We start from the raw sequence: 20,017 nt of genomic DNA on the forward strand, positions 1-20,017 counted from the left end.
CTGAAAATGCTTTTTTCCAGATTCTTAGCTATTCTCACCTCATCCACACCAACCATGGCCTCACTGGCAGAAAGATGTGGAGCCAATTTCGTTATATTTGAATGAGTTTATTTCCTTCTGGCCTTGTTAAATATTTTCCTCTTTGTTTTCTTTAAAAAAAAAGAAAGACCCCAACCATGACACTGGAAACGCGGAAGCTGGGTAATAAACTCGGGCGGGAAGGATGAGATGGTCACACATGAGGGGATTGGCTTATGACTTAACAGCTGTATGACTTTGGGCAAATTATTTAGTATCCGTGGCCTCAGTTTTCTCGTGTGTAAAGTGGGGATAATAATCTCGCCTGCCTCCTTCAGGCTGTTGTGAGGAATGATCTAGTGAAAACAGGCCAACATGCCACGTGACAAGCGCCTGTATAAATGGTAATTATTATCATCACCACTTCAGGGAATGCCTGTGCCTGAAGCAGCGGTATTTCTGAGGGTTGGAAACCAGATGTCGCCTCTCGGCACTCCCCAGGGAATGCACTTCGCAAGCCAGCCCTCAGAAAGTTCCTAGTGGGGCGCCTCTGTTGCTCAAGTTTATGTAGTTAAGACAAATATCTTCAGAGGACACACCACCGCCATAACCCCTCCCTCATCTGCCTGGTGGGGAGGTAGATTCTGATTCAGTAGGTCTGGGGTGGGGCACGCTCTGCGTCTCTAACAATCTCCCAGGCGTGGCCATTCTGGCACAGAAAGGGCAAAATAAGCGGATGCTACTTTTATTGTTAAAAGAACAGGAGTTCCCATTGTGGCTCAGTGGAGACGAATATGACTGGCATCCATGAGGTTGCAGGTTTGATCCCTGGCCTCACTCAGTGGGTTAAGGATCCAGCAATGCTGTGAGCTGTGGTGTAGGTCACAGACGAGGCTCAGATCTGGTGTAGGTGTAGGCTAGTGGCTACAGCTCTGATTTGGGAACCTCCATATGCTGCAGGCACAGCGATAAAAAGACAAAGAAAAAAAAAGGATAGACCAGTCCTTGGCCTAGGTCCTTGACAGGGAGACGTTTTTTTACTATCTATGATTTCATGGCTTTTGAATATTATACCCTGTAACTTATTTGAAACATCTATCAATAAAAAACTCCGTTAGCGCTAGCAAAGGCAGCCTAGGCTACTGGTTAGGAGCCTGGGCCCAAAACTTGGCTCCACCACTACTTGGCTGTCACGCTGCATGTTAACCTCTGCCTGCAGACTTGCTTATCTGGAGAAGCGGGTGCTGCGAATACCAACGTCACACAGCTGTTCTGCGGGCTGAGTTCGTGTCGGCCACGGGGCGTACTGTTTAAGGTTTACTATTTATTACCTACCTCCTGCTGAAGAGGAGTTGTGGAACAATTCTGAAAGGGGACAGAGGTGGCCACGCTGGGGTTCTGCCCTCAGCCAAGTCGGTCCTGTCCAGCCAAACTGCCGTAGGGGCCATCTAGGGTTTTCCAGCAAAGGGCCTTCCTTGGCAGAAGTTGCAGGCCTGTTGTGACATCAGCCACAGCTTCTTTCTGCTTTAGTGGGGACAGAGACATGCATTAGACAGGATTTCTCAGCAGAGGCATTGGGAGGGGATTTGCAGGTGCTACACTTCTCTGACGCAGATGTGCAGCCATCTTCCTAGGAGGGTAGGAGACCTCGAGGATGTAAACACCTGATTAGCACGTATGTCGGCAGACGCAGTCGCTGTCTAGTGACAGACATGCTGTTCCATTTACTACTGCTTGGTGTGTGACAAACCACCCCAAACTCAGTGGTATAACATTAACCACCATTTTCATTATTCTCCTCATTCTGAGGGTCAGGAATTTGGAAGGGTTTGGGGTACAGCTTGTCTGTCCCACAATGTCTGAGGCCTCAGCTAGGAAGACTGACACTGGGGGGACAGGGGGAATTCCATGGCCAGGGTCACCTTCATTTGTCAGGTGGTTGATGCTGGGGCTACTGGCTGGGACCCCAGCGGGCGCCATCAGCTGGAAAGATGCACGGCACCTTCACCTCGTGGCCTCAGCCACAGCAACACAGGATCCGAGCCGCATCGGCAACCTACACCACAGCTCATGGCAACACTGGATCTTTGACCCACTGAGGGAGGCCAGGGATGGAACTCGAGTCCTCACAGATACCAGTCAGGTTCATTTCTACTGCGCCACAACGGGAACTCCAGGCACTGTTTTAAATTTACTCATTTACTACAACCGCCTCTGAAGCAGGTGCCATGATTATCCCCAATTTACCTCGGATGATGTAAGATTTACAAAGACGCAAACTTGTCTGAGGTCACCAAGCTCCTGCAGAACTGAAATTCAAGCCCCACCATCTGGTGCCAGAATCCACGCACTTAATCCTTAGCCTATCTTACCGCTCAATGTGTACAATTCATTTATTCACTGGCAGATTTATTGTATACCTACTATGTGCCAGGCACTGTGCTGGGAACCGGTGGTTTGGTGGTGAGACAATTTGAAAGTCCTGACTTCATGGGCTCCTAGAAAACATACAACAGCTGATGGAGACTGGCTTCTGAGTTGGCATTTTACAGTGCAATTTCAGGGAAAATAAATGCTAAACAGTAATGGTGTCCTATTTAATGCAGCTGAAAATGCCTCAGGAAACCTGTGGTCTCCTTATTTATGGCGAGGGCAGTGGGACAAGAGTGGACGAGAGCCTGGACTCAGAAGCCAGGCTGCTGGTATAAATCTGGGTTCTACCACTTCCTAGCAGTTTAACCTCAGACTACGTTCTTCCACCCCTGTGACCCTCTTCCCGTAAATATAAAACGTGGTAAAAGGGGAAACATGCCTACCTCTTCGGGCAGCTGAGATGTAAAAGGGCCCCTGGAACAAGGCAGGGAGGGGCTCAGGGGCTCAGGGTTAACTGCTCACCAGTGGCTGGAAGGTGCACGTGCGGCTCAATGCCGACACCTAGTGGCCAGTTTACATGCTTGCTCTTCACTGGGCTAAAAAGAGCAGCAACATCCAACAGTTGATCTCTGAACAAGAGGTGGGAAGGGCTGCCCACTCCGCGCTCTGCCCCGCGGTGGAAAATCCATGTATAACTTATAGTCGGCCCTCCAAGACGGTGGTTCTGCACCTGGAGATTCAACGTACCTCGGATATCACAGAACTGCAGCGTTTACTGTGGAAAAAACCCCACTGCAGTTCAAACCCGTGATGTTCAAGGGTCAGCTGTATGCGCATTTTCTGTAATGTAATACCTCAGCTCTGGGCCCTTCCCTTCAGGCTCTAAAGTGCCTGAGTATTCTGCAATAATATTCCTTCGCCCTGGAATAATGTTCCCTTGCCCCAGGAAGCAGCTGCTTTAAAAGGAGATACGGAGTTCCCATCGTGGCTCAGTGATGAACGAATCCGACTAGGAACCATGAGGTTGCGGATTCGATCCCTGGCCTCGGTCAGTGGGTGAAGGATCTGGCGTTGCTGTGGCTGTGGTGTAGGCCGGCAGCTACAGCTCCGATTCGACCCCTAGCCTGGGAACCTCCATATGCCGCAGGAGCGGCCCAAGAAATAGCACAAAGACAAAAAACAAACAAATAAATAAATAAATAAAAGGAGATACCACGCAAGGTATGAGGCATAGAAAGTGCCTGGGAAATAACTGTTACTGTTTCCTGAGCACCTAAGTAAGATTACCACTGCTCCGTGAGGCTGTGGCTATGATTCCCACGTTATAAACGAGGGGAACTGAGGTTTGCAGAGGTTCCGACTTGCTCAGGGTCACAAAGCTTGTGAGATGGGCTGGGCTCTGAACCCAAGGCCTTGCCCGAGGTCTGGAGTCTGTTAGGAAATGCAGAATACAGAACAGAACTATGTAAAAGGAAAAACCTGAGTGCCTTTATCTGCCTTCTCTTCAACCCACTGCTCAGAGGTTAAGTGTATTTGTCAGGTATCCTCCCAGCTTTTTCTGTGCCTTTCAAATATCCTGCATCTCCATGTAGATGCATAAGCTCTTTTTTTAAAAAGCAAAAGTAAGATTATTCTGGGAGTTCCCATTGTAGCTCAGCAGTAATGAACCTGACTAGTATTCAAGAGGACGTGAGTTCGATCCCTGGCCTCGATCAGAGGGTTAAGGATCCAGCATTGCTGTGAGCTGTGGTGTAGGTCGCAGATGCAGCTCTGTTAGACCTCTAGCCTGGGACCTTCCGTGTCTGTACTAGTCTGCAAATTGTTTTCTCTCACTTAACGTCCTGGAGGGCTCCACTCTACAGACTGGCCATTTAAATGCAGTAGAGCTTAAGTGTTTCCAAGAACCCTTCTAGATTATTCTGAAGAATAAAATCCTTAGGTTATACAAATTAACCAACCCCTCATAACTGTGTACGTTGAGTCTCTGACTCCTCGGCCCCCACCACGTAGGATTCAGTTGAGAAGCGGGGCAACTGCGGGTGAGGAGTCAAAGGAAATCCTGGCGTGATTACCCGCTATCTCTCACTCTTTCCCTCCACCCCTGCCTTTCTCCACAGAGGCGGTAAGGGAGGCTGCCTGGATAGCCTCCCAGGTGAGCACAAATCAACATCAACTGAGTATCCTTCTCTTCTTTGGTAGTTTCACCTTCGTCGAGAAAACCAGATGATGCAATGAGAAGCTACTGCAAAAGAGGAAAAACTGGGATGTGTTTTGGGGCTTTCAACAGAGCTAAAAATAAAACACAGCACTAAAACATAAGAGAAGTATGAGGAGATTCAAAAATGCTATTTTCCCCCTGATGACCGCAATGAGGCTTTAGAAAATATACAGATTTCCCCCTTTCTGAAAGTTGGAATTCCACCACTTGGCTTTTATGAAAGCCTTACCTTAGTACCTGTTTTTGCTAACTGAAAGAAATCCAAAGGGAATTTTCATTTTTATGAGAAAAAAAAAAGCTGTTACCATATGAACGGAAGTCTTTGTAGAAGCTAAACAGCTTAGAGCTTTCAAAAGTGAGGGGAACCTGTTACCTAAGTCAGATTTCTTTCAAAAAACTTGGAGGCCCTTGCATTGCTGATGATCTGAGAGCCCAGCCTGCCCATTATTACCGAGCCTCTGCTTTGTCAGCATCATTGACATGCTGCTGAAAGTCAGATCTTCAACAAACGTTCAGTGAACACGTACCATAGGCCAGGAGCTGAACCTCTCACCTGAACTCAGTTAAGCCAGGAGGGCGCCCGAATCTTTAACAGCTGATTATAATACAGTTCATGGAGTTCCTGTCGTGGCGCAGTGGTTAACGAATCCAACTAGGAACCATGATATTGTGGGTTTGGGTCCCTGGCCTTGCTCAGTGGGTTACGGATCCTGTGTTGCTGTGGCTCTGGCATAGGCCGGCGGCTCCAGATCCGACTGGACCCCTAGCCTGGGAACCTCCATATGCCGCAGGAGCGGCCCTAGAAAAGGCAAAAAGACAAAAACAAAAACAAAAACAAACAAAAAAAACCAGCGCAGTCTTTCAAATTTGACTTAGTGTTTACTATATGCCAGGCCAGGGGTGTGCCAGGGCTGGTTCCTACAAGCAAGAGTTGATTTCTAAATCTTCAGGAATCCTGAACACCTGAGACAGACACAGCCATTATTAAGAATTAAGTTACATTTAGGCTTAAATAAATCATATTAAAAACAAAGGCAGGGAGTTCCCGTCGTGGCGCAGTGGTTAACGAATCCGACTAGGAACCATGAGGTTGCGGGTTCGGTCCCTGCCCTTGCTCAGTGGGTTAACGATCCGGCGTTGCCGTGAGCTGTGGTGTAGGTTGCAGACGCGGCTCGGATCCCGTGTTGCTGTGGCTCTGGCGTAGGCCGGTGGCTACAGCTCTGATTCGACCCCTAGCCTGGGAACCTCCATATGCCGCGGGAGCGGCCCAAGAAATAGCAACAACAACAACAAAAAAGACAAAAAAAAAAAAAGGCAGGAATTCCCGTCATGGCTCAGTGGTTAATGAACCTGACTAGTATCCATGAGAACTCGGGTTCAATCCCTGGCCTCACTCAGTGGGTTAAGGATCCGGTGTTGCCGTGAGCTGTGGGGTAGGTCGCAGATGAGGCTCGGACCTGGGGTTGTGGTGTAGGCTAGTGGCTGTAGCTCTGATTCAACCCCTAGCCTGGGAACCTCCAAATGCTGCAAGTGCGGCCCTAAAAAGACAAAAAAATAAAAACAAAGGCAGTAAAAGCTCGAATGTCATTACTTAATTATGTCACTGTGATGCACATTTTTCTATTGTCTGGGTTCCTGACGTCATGTTCGTCTATGGCGTCTGCTCTGAGTGGGCAGTGTCTCATCTAAGAATGAAGTCGTGCCCCACGGGGTTAAGAGAAGCTGGCGCTTTACCAGAAACCCTTGTGTGTCTCACAGCACAGCGGGTGAGGGACAGCTCACGAGAAACCCCTCTGCTTCGAAACCTGCCTTTACTGATTAAGCCTGCTTTCCTTGTTTTCTCCCTTTCTCTACCTGCATCCCCTCCAAGCCTCGCGTAGCCTAGGTAATGCGTCACCAGATTTAACCACCCGGTGATAACGCTTCTGATGTCTGGCTCACTATGGTAACAGGGGCTTAAGTTGTTCCCCAGAACCTTGGAGTTTGCTTCTGCCCAGTTCAGACTAGCTAACACCAGTTGGGACCACCGACCCTAAAACTGGGCCTTGGAAGAACCTCCCCTTTCTCCTACCTCCAGCCACCTTTCCCCGCCCTGAGACCACCCTGCTTCTTTATCCCATAAATATCTCAAGCCTTTTGACTTCCAACTTCTCAGGAGGCAGACCTGACATTTGTTCTCCAGTCTCCTTACAAACCCTTTCTCTGCTGCAAACTCCAGCGTGACAGCCTTCGGCCTGTTGCGGGGGCGGGGCCCATAAAGCCGAGTTGTAACAAATGCTGCGTTGTCTCCCCCTATCAGTGGCTTGAAATTGGCAATGGCGGAAGGATATACACCTATGAAATCTATAAATCAGGGTTTAAGTCCTTTTTGACTGTTTACTTAAGGAAGCAGGTGCAGGAGAATTAATAATGCAGATTAAACTTGAAGGTGTACTGGGTCTGCAGCCTTTACGTGATAAATAGTGTGACCGAGACAGTGCCCTGCCGGCTCCCAGGTACACGAGCCTCTGTGTTCTCTCTTGTTTTTAGGGGATAAGCCTCAGCTTCCAAGACCTTCTTTGAGTTCCAAAGAGCAGGGAAGGGAGGGGATGCAGAGACCTGGGAGGAGCAGTCAAAAGAGAATAGTGCAGCTTTGGGGCAGGGTCCCGGTTCCTTCTCTCTTTTTTTTTTGTCTTTTTAGGGCCACACTCACGGCATATGGAGGTTCCCAGGCTGGGGGCTGAACTGGAACTGTAGCCACCAGCCTAGGTCACAGCCACAGCCATGCCAGATCCCAGCCGAGTCTGCGACCTACATCACAGCTCACAGCAACGCTGGATCCTTAATCCACTGAGCAAGGCCAGGGGTGGAACCACTGTCCTCACAGATACTAGTCAGAGCTACTAGTCAGAGCCACGACGGGAACTCCGGCCCTGGTTCCCTCTTAAGGAACATCCATAACAATATTTTTGAGCCTTTCTGCAGAACTAAAACCCTCAACAAATGGAAGAACTACTTGATGAAGCATTCTTCATTCTGGGAAGGAGGACTGGCAGGGCCAGTCCTGGGGGTCACTAAACACTGCTTTGGAAGACAGTGCAAACTTGCCTCTACCCTGATCCTTATCTGGGGCCCTATTTTCCACTCCCCAAACTATAAAACCACCTCTTAACTCCTTCCAAGAGGGCACAGTCTTGAAGGCATTAGGCTGCTGTGGCCTCCTTTGCCAGGCAAAGCAATAAAATAAAGCTCGCTCTCTTGTCTTCTGTTTTTTCTTTCTTTTCTTTTTTTTTTTTTTTTTAGGGCTGCACCAGAGGCATATGGAGGTTCCCAGGTTAGGGGTCAAATTGGAGCTACAGCTGCCGGCCTACAGGATCCGAACCTCATCTGTGACCTACCCCACAGCTCACTGCAAGACCGGATCCTTAACCCACTGAGTGAGGCCAGGGATCGAACCCGAGTCCCCATGGATACTAGTCAGGTTCTTTAACCACTGAGCCATGATGGGAACTCCAAGCTCTCTTTTTCTCCTTCACCCAAAACTCTGTCTCCACATTTCTATTTGGCAATGGGAAACAGAGGCTGAGTTTTGGCAACAACAGCACAAGAGTCCAGGAAATACTCTTCCAGTACTTAATACTCTTCCAGTACTTAAACACTATTATTTGATTCAGCAGAGAAGTCCTTTACACGTCATCAAGTTATGAGTGAAGCTCCAAGAGTGAAGCTGAAAAGGAGGGAAATAACTGAATAAAGTCTGAAGGCAGTAAAGATCCAACGTTGAAGGCCGCAAGTGCGGCCCTCAAAAGACCAAAAAAAAAAAAAAAAAGATCCAACGTTGAATTTCAGAGTTTCACTATTTCATTTTACTTAATTCTGAACATAAAGGAAAATCGGCTAACATTCGGGTCAGAACTATACTCCTCTGTCAACGGCACTGGGGTGAGCCACGGAGTCGCTGAGGGGGCTAGAAATCAAGCATTTATCCATAGACCGATTTTGCAGCACTAAGCTTAGCGACAGAATTATAAAAGCCCACCCTAGATTTTGCAGGGCAAACCGAGGTTACCGCCGCCTGAAATTTCCAATAACGAACTGCAGCATCGTTATCCCCCCGCCCCGCCCCTCGTACACACACACACCTTCTTTCTGAGAGTCGGTGCAGACCGCGAACCGACACCGAGCGGCGCCCGGGCCCCGGGGAGCTGGCCGGGGCGGGAGCAGAGGGGCCGCGAGGCGCCCTTCCCAGAGCCGCCGCCAGGGCGCGCGCGCGAGGCGCCCGGCAGCTTCGCGCTTTGGCCCCCCGCGCGGCCCGTCGCCTGGCGCCGCGGCGGGAAAATCCGACCGTGCCTTCACGGCCGCCGCCTCTTTCTGTTCTCGCGCGCCTGCCAGGGTCGGCCCGCTGTGATGATGGAAGAAGAGGAAGGGGCCGAGGAGCAGCAGCGATTCTCTTATCGACAGGTACAGGCGAACGCGGTCCCGGCCGGCCTGGGGGAGGATGGCGTTGAAACATGGGGGAGAAAAAGGCCTTAACACGGCCTCGCCTTGGCGCGGGCGTCCGGGGAGCGGGGGGCGCGCTCCCGTGGACTCTGCGCGACCTGGGCTCCTGGCGCTGCGCATGCGCTGGCTCAGCAGCCGCGGGGGCTGCTGGGAGGCGATTTCCATGGTATCGCGGCTCTGAGCGTCGGGGCTGCTGGGCGAGCGAAGGAAGGTTCCCGGGAAGTGGCAGCCGCGCTCCCTGGGTCCCCCTTCTCCGACGGGGCTGTGCGGGGCGCCCGGCACGCAGCACGAGCTCTGAAACGATGGCTCTTGTGACTGGTTCGCTCTCCATCTTGCAATTGAAGAGACGGCCTCAGAGGTTCTTGCAAACCCAGGCCGTCGGGCTCCAGAGCCTATCGGATGTGGGTTCGAATGTCGACCTTGCGGGGGAGGTGGTGTTGACTCTGACCAGTTTTCCTAGATGGAAAGTCGGAGTGATAATAGGACCACCTCTCAGGGTAGTTGCGGGTATTAGGTCCTTTAATTCTCACCGGGAATAAATACCATGTGGCACCGTCTTAAGAACAGCGCTGTAAAGAGGTGAAAACCAAGAGCCAGCGTGGCAAACCTCAGGGAGGATTAACCTGAGAGATGCGGGAATGAGCTCAGTTACATAGGGGTGTCCTTCGTATTTCAGAAAGGAAATTTCGGAAGCTGTTTACCCGCCCATTCCTTTTACTTTGAAGTTCAAGCCTTCAGAAAAAGTTGCAAGAATAATACAATCAACACCCATAGGCCGTTCACCTCCATTCACCAGTTGTCAAGATTTTGCTGCATTTGCTCCCTTGTCCCCCTTTATTATTATTATTTTTTTTTAAATCTCTTTAGGGCCGCACCAGCAACATGTGGAGGTTCCCAGGCTAGGGGTCGAATTGGAGCTGTAGCCGCCGGCCTACACCACAGCCACGCGGGATCCGAGCCACATCTGCGACCTACAACCACAGCTCGTGGCAACGACGGATCCTTAACCCACTGAGCCAGGCTAGAGATCGAACCTGCATCCTCATGGATGCTAGTCGGATTCCTTAACCGCTGAGCCACGACCAGAACTCCCCTTGTCTCCTTTTTCTGAAGTTATGTGAGAATTAAATACTCTTGACACTTCACCTTTAATCGTAATACTTGAGCGTGCATTGCCCCCAAACAAGGGTTTACTCTGAATCATCTCTGATCACACTCAGGAAGTTTGATTTTGATAAAATCCTGTTATCTAGTGGCAGTCCATATTCAGTTTTACCCACTTGTCCCCAAAGTGATTTTTTTTTTTTTTTTTTGCTTTTAGGGTCTTATATCCCTCCCAGGTGGTGGTCTCTTTGTCTCCTCCTACCACAGCTCTCCACTTACCTACTCTTGTGACTTCTGAGACTCAGGAAGGTAGAGCCCTGGCTTATCTGCCTGGCCCTCCTCCACGCTCCCATGTTTGCAGTTCCTCCTCTTCTTCCCTCCACCGTGAACACGTGCTGGTAGAGTCGATGCTGTTTACCTGTCAGCTCTGTCTCCAGCGCAGGTGGAACACGCAGGGCTCAGCAAGTTTGTTGACTGGAGACCGAGCCCTTGGCTTAGCTTGTTTTTTTTTTGCTTCTTCTCTTCATGGGAAAGAGGGATGTTTTGCAGCACCTCCAGTGTTGTTGGGGAGCAGTGAGGGCCTGCTGAGGTGGGCTAGCAAACCAGCAAATCAAAGGAGAGTCAGATGTGCCCTCATAAGCCCTTCCCTGTGTTGTCCTGGCCGTTCTTCCTTTGCAACATGCAGGACTGGGGCTGGCAAGGACTTGAAGCACAGGGACCAGAGGGATCCTTTTGAATTTGCTTGATTAACCCCAGTTGGGGGCGGAGAGGGGCCAGAATCCCCATCTGTTTTTCCATCGTGTGCCCCAGACACACAGCACACGTCTTCACCCCGGAGGCGCTTTGCACATCCACATGGAATTTCTGAGTGAAGTCACCCGGACGCCTCCCCAGGACCAGTCTGTCTTTTCTCCCGCTGACCTGCCATCATCATTCCTTTACCCGACGGAAATCATAACCATTAACTAGGAAGCACCCCAGAGGCCCCAGTCATTCACTAGCACACTTGAAAAGTTACGCAGCCAGTGTGGAAAGTGCTGAAGGAATCAGGGAGCGGACCCTTTCGTCGGTCTTCGTCTTTTAGGATGGGAAGAGCTCCAATTTGCAGACATACCCATGAAATGTTTTGGTTTTGCTTCAGAGGCTGAAGGCAGCAGTTCACTACACCGTTGGCTGTCTTTGCGAGGAAGTGGCGTCGGACAAAGACATGCCGTTCAGCAAACAAACCATTGCGGCGATTTCGGAGGTGACCTTTCGACAGTGCGGTATGCGGCCTTCCTGTAGATGTGTAGACGCCCCCAGGGGTTGGGGGGGAATTCGGGGGGCTGCCCTGGCGGGTCTTCCCCACAGAGCGTGATCATCGCACACCGTTCTTGACATGTTTCTTTTTAAGGGCTGTAAAATTCAGATAGTTTATGGAAAGAACTATTTTTTTTTTCTATTTCACTAACACAGGGGCATCAGCACCTGTATTTTAGTGTTTTAAACTGCCCAGAACATTAGACAGTAAATTTTTTTATTTCATTGCTGTGTAAACTTTTTTATATCACCCACAGTTTATTTGACAGCTCAGCTTGCAGCGTGGGTATTTGCTTGGCTTCAGAGATGATGAACGTCCTCACAGGCCCTAACTCGTAGCAAAATTGAAAGTTAAGGGGTGGCTTCTAGGAAGGAGAGGTGTAGCCACAATTACTAGAGGCTTGTAGGGAAGGGCGGAGGGTGCCAGCGAAGACGGGGTCGGCAGGAATGCAACGGCTGCTGACCCCCACCCAGTGATGGAGCTGCGTGATAGGCTTCCTCTCACATCTCCCATCCTTTAAAAGGATGTGTTGGGAGTTCCCTTTGTGGTGAAACAGGATTGGCAGCTCTGGAGCACCGGGCAGCAGGTTAGATCCCTGGCCCTGCATAATGAGTTAAGGATCTGGCAGCTGTGGCGTAGGTCGCAACTGCGGCTCAAATCTGATTCCTGGCCCCGGGAACTCCAAGTGCTGTGGGGCGGGCAAAAAAGGAAAAAGAACAAAAAAAGAAGGTTCCCGTTGTGTCACAGTGGAAACAAATCCAACTAGCATCCGTGAGGATGCAAGTTCAATCCCTGGCCTCACTCAATGGGTTAAGGATCCAGCATTGCCGTGAGCTGTGATGTAGGTGTAGGTCTCAGACTCGGCTCGGATCTGGCGTGGCCGTGGCTGTGGCTGTGGTGTAAGCCAACAGCTGTACTCTGATTCGAGTACCCCTAGCCGGCAGCTGTACCCCTACCCTGGGGACCTCCATATGCCGTGGGTGCGGCCCTAAAAAGACCAAAAAAAAAAAAAAAAAGGATGTGTTGTATTTGTCGCTGTGCTTCCTGCAGACATTGAGATTCACTTGTCTCTCAGAAATGAGATCAACGCAGGCGAGCTCAAGCACATCTTTTTTTTCTCTTTCAGAAAATTTTGCCAAAGACCTTGAAATGTTTGCCAGGTAGGTACAGAGCTTGATCCTCAGGCACTGTGTTTACTGACACGCTCTTGGCGCCCTCCATCTGCTGGTGAATTTCAGGAGCGCCTTTGCTTTTTCTTTTCCCCCTGTGTTTTGTGGAGGCGCAGTCTCTAATCATGATTCTGCAGGACTGTAACGTCTGCTTTAATCACATCCATTCAGACTTGATTTGGCATTTTTTGAAGTTTTCCACATATTTTCTTGTTAACAGAACTGGAGTTATTCAGTTCCAGCTGAAAAAGGTATGCATCGCTTTGTCTGCAGGACTCTAAATGCGTGTGATGTGCGTGCTTTTAAGACTGTTTCTGCAGGTGATACGCCCTCTGGCCCCGTGTCCGGGCGGAAGCTCACAGGTGCAGGGATAATTCAGCCGCGTCCCCCGCAGGCTTGCATTTGCCGGGCTCGTCAGTCACGAGTGAGACACACACTCCGTGAAAAGTGGGGGGCTTGCTTTCAGTGGGTAAAGCTTTAGCTTTTACAGCTGATTTATGCTTCTCTCTTCAATTAGCACTGCAGGTAATTGAAAACAGTCGCCGTGATTGCTTTTACGCAGCAGTTTGGATGACGAGGCCCTGAAAGGGCCAAAGCGGTCTACTTGGCTCCCACTTCGGGTTGGGCGCCAGCCTCTCCCACACCCCATCCTTTTCACCTCGCTGCTTTAGCTCTTTGTTTCTCAGTGAATACTTTGGATGAATTAAAGCAGTAGGGTCTCAGAAGACAGGCTGTAAATCTTTCCTCTTCCTGTGTACGTGAGCCCCTAAAAACCGCTTAGCGTCTCCAACTTGGTCCAAAGGGGTAAGGGTAATATATGGGGTACTGATGGCTCTTGTGTCCTATCATCGTTAATTCAGGTGGTGGCCCCTTCCCTGCACCCCAGGAGCCCCCCACCCCGCGTTTCCCGTGAAATACATGACTACCTTTACTTGCTGTTTCTTTCTTTTCTTTCTTTTTTATTTGAAAATATACCTATGACTCCGTTATATTACAAAGGAAGACACAAAAACGTAAATAAGTAGACAAATGGTTATTGGATTTGAACACAGAGTTTATTAACATAGATTCTGGGTTTTTCCACCTCAGCACTGTTGACACGGGTAGTTCCTTGTGCTGCTGGGAACCGTCCTGTGTGTTGTAGGGTGTCCGGTGGCACCCCCGGGCCTCTACCTGCTAGGTGCCAGTAGCACACCCTGTTGTGACCTCTCGTGTTCTGTGTTAGCTGTGGGAAGAGACAATGAAAAATTTAAATACTTCTAGAAATAAAAATGAAATTAGAAATATTTAGCATCATAACACTTATGTCAGGCCAGGGCTCAAAATGGAGCTACAGCTGAGGCCTAAGCCACAGCTACAGTCACACTGAATCTGAGCCACATCTGTGACCTATGCCGCAGCTTGTGGCAACACCAGATCTTTAATCCACCGAGGGAGGCCAGGGATCGAACCCGATTCCTCACAGAGACAATACTGGGCCTTTAACCCACTAAGCCGCAACAGGAAGGCCTACTCTCTGTTCCGTCAATATCCTTTTGTCCTGGAGCCGAGTGGGGTGTGGGTGTCACTTACACTGTACATTCCCCAAGGAAGGATGTCGCCTTCTAAGTAACAGGGTCAGTGTTAAGACTGTCAGCCGATGTTCTCAAGGGGGCGCTGTGGGAGGCTTACTGAGAGACACCTCTTGTCTTCTGCGTGCCCAGGTAAGTGCACCAGCGTTGCTCACACTACCTCCTAAGATCCCCAAGTGAACACAAGCATAGACTTTCTTTGAAGACTCATCCTTTGTCTTAATTTTACATTTGTTTTCAAAGTATTCCAGTTTGCTCTCATATAAAAAAAAAAATCCTGTATTAAAATTGATGTTCCCCGGGAGTTCCCATCGTGGCGCAGTGGTTAACGAATCCGACTAGGAACCATGAGGTTGCGGGTTTGATCCCTGCCCTTGCTCAGTGGGTTAGGATCCGGCATTGGCGTGAGCTGTGGTGTAGGTTGCAGACACGGCTTGGATCCCGAGTGGCTGTGGCTGTGGTGTAGGCTGGCGGCTACAGCTCCGATTAGACCCCTATCCTGGGAACCTCCATATGCCGTGGGAGCAGCCCAAGAAATGCCAGAAAGACAAAACAAAATAAAAAATTGATGTTCCCCAAAGGTCAACTTTACCCTGTGACTTTGAGTTTTCCCTGTCACACAATCTCTGCTCCTAGAACCATGATTATCCTGGTTTGAGAAGTCTGAAATACATACTGTTTCAGGCTAAGTGGTCTGTAGAGGCCAGGAACCTAACCAGTTTCTATGAAAAAAATGCATTTAAATTGTAAATACACGACTCACCTATAAACTTTGGAAAATCACCTCTGAATTTAAGTTGTGAATTTCCTTTACTTAGCTTTGAAATCTCTAGACCCCTAGTATTGTTAGCATGTTAAAGATGAAACGTTTTGGAAGTTGCTGGTGGTATAGTGGTTAAGGATCTGGAGTTGTCACTACTGTGGCTCGGGTTGCCGCTGTTGTGTGGGTTCGATCCCTGTCCTGGGAACTTCCTTATGCCATGGGTGAGGCTGACAAAAAAAGCATACAAAGATTCCTACTTTGAAAGTTCCTACTTATTTTGGGAAGAAGTGAGAAATGGTAAGAAAGGGTGTAATTAAAGTACTGATTATTGAATAGAGCTTATTATCTCAAGTTACCTCTTAAAGCAGAGGTAAGAGGACTGGAACAAGAATTTGAGTCCATGTTGTGAGCAAGAAGCTGACTCTAGGGAGTTCTCATTGTGGCTCAGCAGATTAAGAACTCCGTGTTAGGAGGTCCTGTTCTGGTGCAACAGAAACGAATACAACTAAGAACCATGAGGTTGCCAGTTTGATCAATCGCCTCGTTCAGTGGGTTAAGGATCCACCGTTGCCATGAGCTGTGGTGTAGGTCACAGACACAGCTTGGATCCCACGTCGCTGTGGCTGTGGCATAGGCTGGCGGCTCTAGCTCCGATTGGACCCCTAGCCTGGGAACTTCCATATGCCGTGGGTGCGTCCCTAAAAAGCAAAACAAAACAAATCAGCAAAAACCTCCACACTTTCTCTCTGAGGACGTGGGTTCAATCCCTGGCCTCACTCAGTGGGTTAAGGATCTAGTGTTGCCCTGGCTATGTCATAGACCTCAGCTGCAGCTCCTATTGGACCCCGGCCTGAGAACTTCCATATGCCTCAGATGTGGCCCTAAAAAGAAAAAAAAAGAAAAAAAAGACTCCAGTTTAAAGGATGTTCTTTGTTCTAACTGGGCTGTCACCAAGGGCTTGCATCATCATCTCCTTGTTGGGAAAACGGGTATTAAATACCTGCATGAGCTTTTTCCTGTACTGTAGCTTTGAAGCAGAGCTTTAGGATGTTGGTGTCGGTGAAGCCAGGCTTCGTGGAGGTTCTCTTTGTTCCTCTCTTCAAGCAGAGACAGTCTTTTTATTGTGAGCCTGTGCCGTTTTCTCTTTTCCCTGAAGGAGCTGCACTGACTTCTCGCTTTTCGTGTGGTGGTCGCTGTGACCAAGCAGGTTGTTTGGGAAGGTTTAACGCCCGTCACCCCTTTCCAGGCTCGTTCCCAGGCATCCTTGACCCTCAGGTGGACGTGGACAGACGGGCTTCTGCTTCCTCCCAGTCTCTTTATTTCATTGGCCTCTTGGCTCATCACTTCACTCATTTTCGTGTCTCTTTTGCTTAATGACCTTAACCTGAAAAGATGGGTTTCTTCTGGTGTGAAGAAGTCTGGCCGTGAACTTCAGTGTTTCATCAAAACTTTAAATGATACCAAACATTTTGGTGAATTGTTTCTGCCCTCTCCACAGACACGCAAAAAGGAGCACAATTAACACTGAAGACGTGAAGCTCTTAGCCAGGAGGAGTAATTCACTGGTGAGAGATGAATCCCTTTGCTCGCCCCCCTCTCCCATCAGAACACATTATTCCCAATTAATCACTCGCAGCCCCGAAGTGATCCTCCAGGGCACCTTGCATTAAAAACGAGAAACGCTCGAACCGTTCAGACCTGCCTGTGATTTATAGTCTTTCTTTCATTATGATGGATCTTGCTAAGCCAATTTGAAATTTTCTAATCAGCACTCTCTGGATTTCTTAACTTGCCTTTTTTTGGTAATATCTCAAAACTTTGGTCCCGTGTTACAGCATGATGTCAGAGACGGGTCGTAGGCTGGAGTGTGTGGGATGGCCCACAGTTCTGATGGGCCAGTGGGACAGGAGGAGTGTCTACAGCTGGGATGTGCAGGAACTTGAGTACATTTTCTGTCTTTTCAAGGAAGTCTGAAAGTCCTCTGGACCAAGCCCTCGTTTTACAGGTGATGCCGTGACTGTCCCAGGCTAGCAGTTTTGGCTGATGGCAGATCCAGGGCCCCTGTGAGGCTTCCTGACTTAGTCTGAGATCCTCCCTTTAAAATACTTTACGTTCCTCCCCAGAATGTGAGCTCCACTAGGGGAGGGTATCTTGTCTGTTTCCTCTCTGCTGTGCCTGGGAGAGAGCCTGGCCCACGGTAGCCGCCCAGTAAGCGGTGGTGGAAGGAGCGGATTGTGTAACACTTGACACTTCATGGGGGGCCGTCAGAGATAATATTTTACGTATATCACTGAAAGCTCACGACCACCCTTTGAGGGTTTTTAGTAACATGGCTAATTAGCCCTAATTTACAGGCGACTCTGCTGGCGTTAAGTAACTTCCCAGAGTTAAATACAAAGTCTTCTGGTCAGCAGCTGGACCTTAACCTCTGAAGCCTGGACATTTCCCCTGGGCTCTTTTCCGCCTCTGCTCTCCCGATACCTTTTCTGCAGCGTTTAAGTCAAGGTTAAGGATGACGCGATTCCTAAATAAAACCGCTCAGCTGGCCTGGTGGTGCTGTGGTATCAGTGGAAAAGATGTTTCTCGCTCATAAATTCTCTGTCACAGCTGTTACTTGGTCACCTTCAGGGAGCAATTCCCATCTTTTTTTTTTTTTTTTTTCCCTTTTTGGCTGCACCCATGACGTATGGAAGTTCCCAGGTCAGGGATGGAACCCGCACTGTGATTGTGTCCTACTCCACAGCTGCAGCAGTGCCAGATCCTTAGCCCAGGGCGCCGCATGGGAACTCGCGGCAGTTTCTTCTGTCAAGGATTGGTCAGTGCACGTCCCCTTAGGATGTTCATTGGGAAGTTATCTGCCTAGTGCATGTTCTCTTACTTCAGAACGTCTTTATTTCAGCCTCTTTTTTTCCATCAGACAGAAGCTTATTACTGACGAGTTGCAGCTAAATTTGTGCATTTGGCTAAACCCTCCCTGAGGGCAGGGACTGCGTCTTATTTCCCTTGTCTTGGGCACACAGTAGTTGCTCAGTAATTTTAGCTGGATGAGTGTCGGGGCATCTTGACTATATTTGTGCCTTGTAGACTGTTTCTGCGATCGGCATGCCTTCTGTAAGCTCCCAGATTTTTGTTTTTGTTGTTGTTGGTGTTTTTGCTTTTTTTAATTGTCTTTTTAGGGCTCGCCGCCGGCATGTGGAGGTTCCCAGGCTAAGGGTTGAATTGGAGCTGTAGCTGCTGGCCTACACCACTGCCACAGCAACACCTGATCCTTAACCCACCCAACAAGTCCAGGGATCAAACTTGCAACCTCATGGATGCTGGTCAGATTCGTTCAGCTGAGTCACCACAGGAACTCCTGTAAGCTCCTGAGTTTTAATTCTTGAGATGACTCAGGGAACCCCTCCCGGTTTGATAGGCTATGTGAGTGACAGTGAGTTGAAGCTGTTTTTAACTCTAAGGGACTGAAACGCAGGCAAGAGTGGTCGGGAAAGGACATACAGTCACCCCCTGGGTCATACACGGCTTTATAACCAGATGAAAATACAAATAAATTTTTTTTTATAGCTAAAATACATCACAGAGGTAAATGAAAACCTTGCTCAGTTTAACCTGGAACGCAAAGCAAAGAAGAAAAAGAAGTCAGAGGATGAAAACAAAGATGCAGTGGAGCCAGGAGAGGCTGGTGTAGTGGAAATTGAGAATTAACCTCTCACCATTTGGAAAAAACAGACTTCAGGTAGAACCACAGAAAACACAGATTGCCAACGAAGGTAATTTTGAACGGGAAAGTGAGGATCAAAACAAAAAACAAAATAAAAACGACCAGGAGGCTTTTTGTACTGTATTCTCCGAGACACTGACTGCAAAAGCTTTTTTAAAAGAGTACTAGAAACTTACGCAAAATACTTCCATGTTTTACTGAAGCACGTGAAAAATCGTGTGTTTGGTATGTACTGGAAATTGTATCTGTTGCAATTAACAAACTTGTGTTAGCAATTAAATATGGCTGAATTTTTTTCTTTCTTTCTTTCTTTCTTTTTTTGTCTTCTTGCCATTTTCTTGGGCTGCTCCCGCGGCATATGGAGGTTCCCAGGCTAGGGGTTGAATCGGAGCTGTAGCCGCTGGCCTACACCTCAGCCAAGGCAATGTGGGATCTGAGCCGAATCTGCACCCCACACCACAGCTCACGGCAACGCCAGGGAGCAAGGCCAGGGATTGAACCCACAACCTCATGGTTCCTAGTCGGATTTGTTAACCACTGAGCCATGACGGGAACTCCGGTTGAATTTTTTCAAGCAGAAAAATAGTTATTTCTTCATTCTTTTATATAATCTCTCAAGCTGACAATCCCTGAAGGATGAACAAAGGTATATTTATTAGTTCTTTTTTTTTTCTTTTTTTTTTAGTGGTCACACCTGTGGCATATGGAAGTTCCCAGGCCAGGGATTGAATCCAAGCTTCAGCTGCACCCTGCGCCACAGCCACAGCAACTCCGGATCCTTTAACCCTCTGCACGGAACCAGGTATCAAACCTGTGCCTCTGCAGCAACTGGTGCCGCTGCAGGCAGATTCTTTTTTTTTTTTTTTTTGTCTTTTTGCTATTTCTTTGGGCCGCTTCCGCGGCATGTGGAGGTTCCCAGGCTAGGGGTCTAATTGGAGCTGTAGCCACCGGTCTAAGCCAGAGCCACAGCAACACAGGATCCGAGCTGCGTCTGCAACCTACACCACAGCTCACGGCAACACCGGATCGTCAACCCACTGAGCAAGGGCAGGGACCGAACCCGAAACCTCATGGTTCCTAGTCGGATTCGTTAACCACTGCACCACGACGGGAACTCCATGCAGGCGGATTCTTAACCCACTGCACCACAGTGGAAATGCCTTCATTTTGTCCCTTTGATTACCAATACTGTTTTTTAAACCCGTGTCCCTTGTCATCACAAGGTAAAAGGTGGATATTTGGAAATGGCCCTTTTTACTTTTTAAAGGCAATTTCTCCAGAAACACAGTTTATGTGACTTT

General features: G+C 48.9%; 1 protein-coding gene across 4 annotated transcripts; it reads left to right on the top strand.

Moving 5' to 3' along the window:
• The first annotated feature begins 8,884 nt into the window (after positions 1-8,884).
• On the top strand, positions 8,885-19,017 carry CENPS (centromere protein S). Of its 4 annotated transcripts, none has more exons than XM_047791725.1 (5): positions 8,885-9,049; positions 11,334-11,457; positions 12,619-12,652; positions 16,494-16,560; positions 18,560-19,017. In XM_047791725.1, exons 1-5 carry the CDS (start codon positions 8,996-8,998, stop codon positions 18,698-18,700), a joined length of 420 nt encoding a protein of 139 aa, XP_047647681.1. In that variant the 5' UTR covers positions 8,885-8,995; the 3' UTR covers positions 18,701-19,017. The 4 variants fall into 4 exon arrangements, with proteins under 4 accessions (XP_047647681.1, XP_047647678.1, XP_047647679.1 ...); XM_047791722.1 differs by lacking the exon at positions 8,885-9,049 and adding an exon at positions 9,075-9,489; XM_047791723.1 differs by lacking the exons at positions 8,885-9,049; positions 16,494-16,560 and adding an exon at positions 9,075-9,489 and having other exon boundaries at positions 18,560-18,662.
• Positions 19,018-20,017: the final 1,000 nt, after the last annotated feature.

The sequence above is a fragment of the Phacochoerus africanus genome, chromosome 8, assembly GCF_016906955.1.
Source record: "Phacochoerus africanus isolate WHEZ1 chromosome 8, ROS_Pafr_v1, whole genome shotgun sequence".
NCBI classification, from domain to species: domain Eukaryota; kingdom Metazoa; phylum Chordata; class Mammalia; order Artiodactyla; family Suidae; genus Phacochoerus; species Phacochoerus africanus.